General features: G+C 41.0%; 1 protein-coding gene across 2 annotated transcripts; it reads left to right on the forward strand.

The window, feature by feature from the left end:
- Positions 1 to 948: 948 nt before the first annotated feature.
- On the forward strand, positions 949 to 5,245 carry LOC149552251 (wall-associated receptor kinase-like 14). Of its 2 annotated transcripts, XM_089787776.1 has the most exons (6): positions 949 to 1,199; positions 1,316 to 1,368; positions 2,066 to 2,336; positions 2,451 to 2,804; positions 2,996 to 3,073; positions 3,820 to 5,245. In XM_089787776.1, the coding sequence occupies exons 1-6, from the start codon at positions 1,172 to 1,174 to the stop codon at positions 5,037 to 5,039; spliced, it is 2,004 nt and encodes a 667-aa protein (XP_089643902.1). In that variant the 5' UTR covers positions 949 to 1,171; the 3' UTR covers positions 5,040 to 5,245. The 2 variants fall into 2 exon arrangements, with proteins under 2 accessions (XP_089643902.1, XP_089643900.1); XM_089787774.1 differs by having other exon boundaries at positions 2,066 to 2,804.
- The last annotated feature ends 8 nt before the right edge of the window (positions 5,246 to 5,253 follow it).

Genomic DNA, 5,253 nt, shown 5'->3' on the forward strand with positions numbered 1-5,253 from the left:
TAATATTTAAAAGTTTTCAATAGGTGTATAGTGTAGTTCTTGACTATTTTGAGGTGTTGTTTTTTAAAATTCTTCAAAACTTTTGGTTGTTCCGGAAAATTTTCAAGGTTAGAAAAGTTTCTAAATTTTTCATTTTTTTACATATCCATTTTATTTTATGCATTGTCTTGTGATTGTGTAATTTTAAAAGGCCACACTTCTTCAAGACATTTAATCAAATGTTTTCTACCTTGCTCGTGTTTGTGCATTTTGAATACATTTATTTAGTTACAAGCTTACTAATATTAAAAAATGTTATTCTTTGTTAGGCGTATATTTGAGATTTTCAATCAAAGATTACTTTGTCATTTGCATTTCTTATCTATAAATCTAATTTGAAGAAAAAATATATATTATAACAAAGAACAACATCACAACAACTGCTAAATGATAGAGTTTTGCATTTGCTTAAACTTAAAAACTCCAACAAAATTAGAATAGACCAATAACAAACTAGTAAAATATCAGTTTAATTTTTTTTTAATATTTGAACATTATAAACTATACAATATGAGTTTTAATTATCGTACACACAAAATTAATTATTTGTGGATATTTTTCCTTTAAAAATGAGACTAATAAACAAATGAAAATAAGTATTAAAATAATAATAATTATTTTCTTTAAAAAATACCCATTCACAATTTAAATTAAACCATTTAATACTTACTAACCTGTGTGAGTAACCAAACCAAAATAAAATCTAAATCGGAAAGTGCGAGGTTTGCATTTTCCAGCAACCGAGTGACCAAAAAAAAATTATAGAGAGAGAGAGAGAGAATACGTGGTGTAGAGGTTGAACCACTTGATCGATCATGTGAACTTTGTCCTTTCTTCAAACGATTTTCTTATGATCGATAATTTGACTTCTGTAAAGCTATAAAAGGATGGATGGGAGGTCATTTTATTATTTTAGTCGAGACAGAGCGAAAAAATTTACACATCGGGAGCGAGTCTTCAGTGACAATAATGGACGCGTTCTGTAGAATGATCTTTCGTGCAGCCTCTGGCTCTGGCTTTTAGAGAAAAAATGGTGCTGTGGGTCCTTGGAAAACAAACTAGGGTTTCTGAATTCGCAGTCTTGTCAATGCACACCGACTGGTAAAGGCGGCATTTTTATTATACGCGTGTGATGACTGTTGAGCATACCAAATGCACAGGTTCCAGCTTCAACACCCTATAGTAGTCCTTAATCACTCGCTCTCAAACTCTCTGCCAAAAGTCCTTGATGATGCATTCAGGCGTTAATTGTCAATTATTATGCTCTGTTTTCCAGATATTCTCATCTCCCTGTGGCTCAACGTTAACGGAGAGGTCCGAATTTCCAAGGTAATCCTCGCATTTTTATTTACTGTGTAACACTTTTTATTAATGGATTCCATGTGAAATAGGTCGGGTTTTCAATGAGAGTTTGAGCATCCAGAAATGTGCAGTTGAATTTATTGCTTTAAATTGCCTGGATCTCGTTTTGCACACGGACTTGTCAGATATTTCTGTCAGGGTGTATTGAAATTCTGCGGTTGCATAGCGTCGTCTGTATTTTTGCTGGTTATTTTGGGGGTTTGAGGCGAAATATTAATGGTTTTTTAGTTGTCGTCTGGTTTAGCTTGTATTTCTGCTCAAAACCTAGGAGATTCAGTAGCTTTCAAAGTCTTGTCTGTTTTTCTCTCTTTCCTGCGGAGATTCCTTGTAATATTTGTTAAGCATTGGAATTGCTTTTACCAAGACTCGTTCAAAGCCTGAGATTTAGTCAATTCTGATGGGCGGTGTCTGTCAGTTATGATTCTTTTCAGGTTATAATTATTTGTGTCTGCTGCTGTAGTCCTCTTTGTTTGAAGATTCCTCTTTTGCTGCATCCCTCACGCATTTTGCTTTTGGAGTAGTCTTCATTTATTAAGATATGTAAATTTAAAGCAACAAAATATTATCTTCAAATGACGTCTATTTTTTCTGGAAGAATCGTTTCCAATCAAATACTGTAGTTCACGACCTGGTAGCTAATAATTTGTGTTTGCTGGAGAAACAGGCAGAGCAAATGAAAGAATCAGGTTTCGTGATATGTCTGGTCCTGGCGAGCTTTCATATTCTCATATCCGAGGGTTCAGAGGCCTGCAATCGAAAATGCGGTACGAAAACGGTGCCGTATCCTTTCGGTTTCGGAGGCGAATGCCCTAACATTCTCAATTGCTCCGGTGACAGTAATATTACCGTGAAAGGATTCCAAGTGCAAAATATTACGAGCCATGGAGTCCGCATCAGCCATGGATTTCATTGCCATAACCAGTTTAATGATCTCGGTGAGTTCCAGAGCCAGTACGCTCTCACGACTCGAAATATTTTGCTAGTTAAGAACTGCCCGAAGCTAGGTTCCTCATACGATTGTCCTTTCAATCTTACCTTTACCTTAGCAGAGAATCGTCTTTCCAATGAAGAAAAACAGAGGTGCAATTCCTCCGACTATAGCTGCCTTCGCAGAAACAGAACAGACCATTTCTATAAGTGGAAAGACCTCTACGGCGATCAGTGCAATACGTTGCTTAGCAATATTGTGGTCGACAGAAAGGACAATTCGGAAATTTTACTAGATCTCGGAAGCCTCGAGCTCGGATGGTGGATTAACGGCAAATGTTCTGCGAACACCTGTTCTGTGAACGCAGATTGTAAACGACTTTCGTCTCCTAGCACAGGTGAACCGGCGTATAAATGCTCTTGTAAAGCAGGCTTTGTCGGAGATGGATTCGCTCGCGGTGACGGCTGCCACAGAGGTAAATGCGATTTCCATTCCGTCTTATGCTATATTGTCCTCAAGAATTTGTGAAAGGATACTCAATATTTTGTTTCTGCAACTTCACAAATTGGAAATGTCGCATTAAGCTCAACGATGCACGTTTAGGGCAAATGTCTTTGACTCAGTTTTGTGCGTTTAGAAGTCTGACTAAAGCTTTTAATCCATCAGAATCTTCGAAGTGCGATCCTTCTGGGTACATGTCTGGCAATTGTGGAGGAACGAACAGGATCGGGGTTCTCATTGGAGGTGATTTTACTAATCTTTTCATTCTCTATAACATTTATTCTGTAGCAAGAGATTGTAAATATATATATTTTTGTCTTTCTTCTTAAATCTCTTTCTCAAGAAATCAAAGACTAAATTTTGCTCGTCTGTGCTTGAAGTCTCTTTAAAATCGAAGACTAGGTTTAACTCGTCTGTGCTCTAAATTTCTTTGAAACTCTGTTTTCCATGCTGGAAGTCGTTCAAGATCGTGATACACATCGTTTAGCAAAAATCGAAGACTAGGTTTTACTCGTCTGTGCTTTAAATTTCTTTGACAATCTGTTCTCCATGCTGGATCTCGTTAAAGATTTTGCTAGACATTTGTCTCAATAAATCGAAGACTAGGTTTTACTCGTCTGTGCTCTAAATTTCTTTGAAACTCTGTTCTCCATGCTGGAAGTCGTTCAAGATCTTGATAAACATTGTTTAGCGGAAATCGAAGACTAAGTTCTACTCGTCCGTGCTTAAAATTTCTTTGACAATCGGTTCTCCATGCTGGATCTCGATAAAAAATTTGCTAGAAATTTGTCTCAACAATTTGAAAACTAAGTTTTACTCGTCAGTGATCTAAATTTCTCTGAAAATATGCTCTCCATGCCGGAAATCACTAAAGATTTTGCCAACCATTTTTCACAAGAAATCTTAGACATAGTTTTATTACTCAGTTACTCATTAAAATCCGTTCTTATTTTTAAAACAATCTTTTCCCATAAATCTTGTATGTACAGGAATAGTAGCAGGGGCAGCAGTGGTACTACTCTTAGGGCTCGTATACTGTCTCCTGAAGAGGAGAAGCAAGGCCATAGGAAATCGAAACAGTCGAAAAAGATTACTGGAAGCGAGCGGAGGATCAACGATCCACATATTCACATACAGGGAACTGGAGCGCGCGACAAAGGGGTTTTCGGAAGAACAGAAGCTGGGAAACGGGGCCTTCGGAACAGTGTACGAGGGCAGGCTGAGCAGCGATCGCGAGCGGGCAGTGGCGGTTAAGAAGATCCGGCACATGGAGAGACAGGGGGAGGGCATCGAGCAGGTAATGAACGAAATAAAGCTCTTGTCCTCAGTAGACCATCCAAATCTGGTCCGTCTGATCGGATGCTGCATCGAAAAGGGGGAGGCGATACTGGTGTACGAATACATGCCCAACGGTACTCTTTCACAGCACCTGCAACGCCACAGAGGACCAGGCCTCTCCTGGACCAGACGCCTAACCCTCGCTTCAGAGACCGCAAGCGCACTGGCATATCTGCATTCCGCCATTAATCCCCCAATCTACCACCGAGACGTCAAATCCACCAACATCTTGCTCGACTTCAATTTCAACTCCAAAGTGGGCGACTTCGGGCTGTCGAGGATCGTGATTCCGACGGAGGAATCCCACGTCTCGACAGTGCCTCAGGGGACCCCGGGCTACGTGGACCCGCAGTACCACCAGAACTTCCACCTCTCCGACAAGAGCGACGTGTACAGCTTCGGAGTCGTCTTGGTGGAGATCATCACGGCGTTAAAAGTGGTCGATTTCACGCGCAACAAGAGCGAGATCAACCTCGCAGTTCTGGCCCTCGACAAGATCGGCAGCGGATGCCTCCACCACATCATCGACCCATTTCTTCTTCTCGACGCCGAAAAGGAAAAGGACACGTTCTTCCTCAGCTCCGCTCACATGCTGGCCGAGCTGGCTTTCCGTTGCCTGGCATTCGACAGAGACGCACGCCCCTGCATGCTTGAAGTCGCAGACGAGCTCCAATCCATCAGGGCTTCCTACGAAACGAATTCTGCAACGGGACAGGTTGCGATTCAACAATCGGTGATAGCACAGCTGAAAAGCTCCGTTACCCGATTGGACAGTACGGACATGGCGTCGCCGGTCTCGGTACAGGATCCGTGGGTCAGTGGTCAAAGTTCTCCCTCCACAACTAGCTCACTGGATAATACAATGGATTGATTGGACTTGATTGACTCGCCTCCATGCTTTTCCTGCTTACTTTTTGCGAGATTAGGTGAACCTAAAAGACGCGTAGGAGTAGGCAAGTTGCAACTGCAACGGGTTGACCATGAAAGGGCACGGGCAGATCAGGGACTACTTGTCAAGGCCGTGAGCTCATCTGGACAGGTGCTATTATCATATGCTGTTTCTTCTGTGTTTTCAAACTTGCTTT

The sequence above is a fragment of the Cupressus sempervirens genome, chromosome 6 (genome assembly GCF_028749045.1).
Source record: "Cupressus sempervirens isolate cs-2001-9-10 chromosome 6, ASM2874904v1, whole genome shotgun sequence".
Classification (NCBI taxonomy): Eukaryota; Viridiplantae; Streptophyta; class Pinopsida; order Cupressales; family Cupressaceae; genus Cupressus; species Cupressus sempervirens.

Coding starts and splice junctions, on each gene's coding strand:
- LOC149552251 (XM_089787774.1), top strand. CDS start 1,172: ATGACTGTTGAGCATACCAAATGCACAG. Junction 1,200..1,315: donor TGAGCATACCAAATGCACAG/GTTCCAGCTTCA, acceptor TCTGTTTTCCAG/ATATTCTCATCTCCCTGTGG. Junction 2,805..2,995: donor CGGTGACGGCTGCCACAGAG/GTAAATGCGATT, acceptor TTAATCCATCAG/AATCTTCGAAGTGCGATCCT.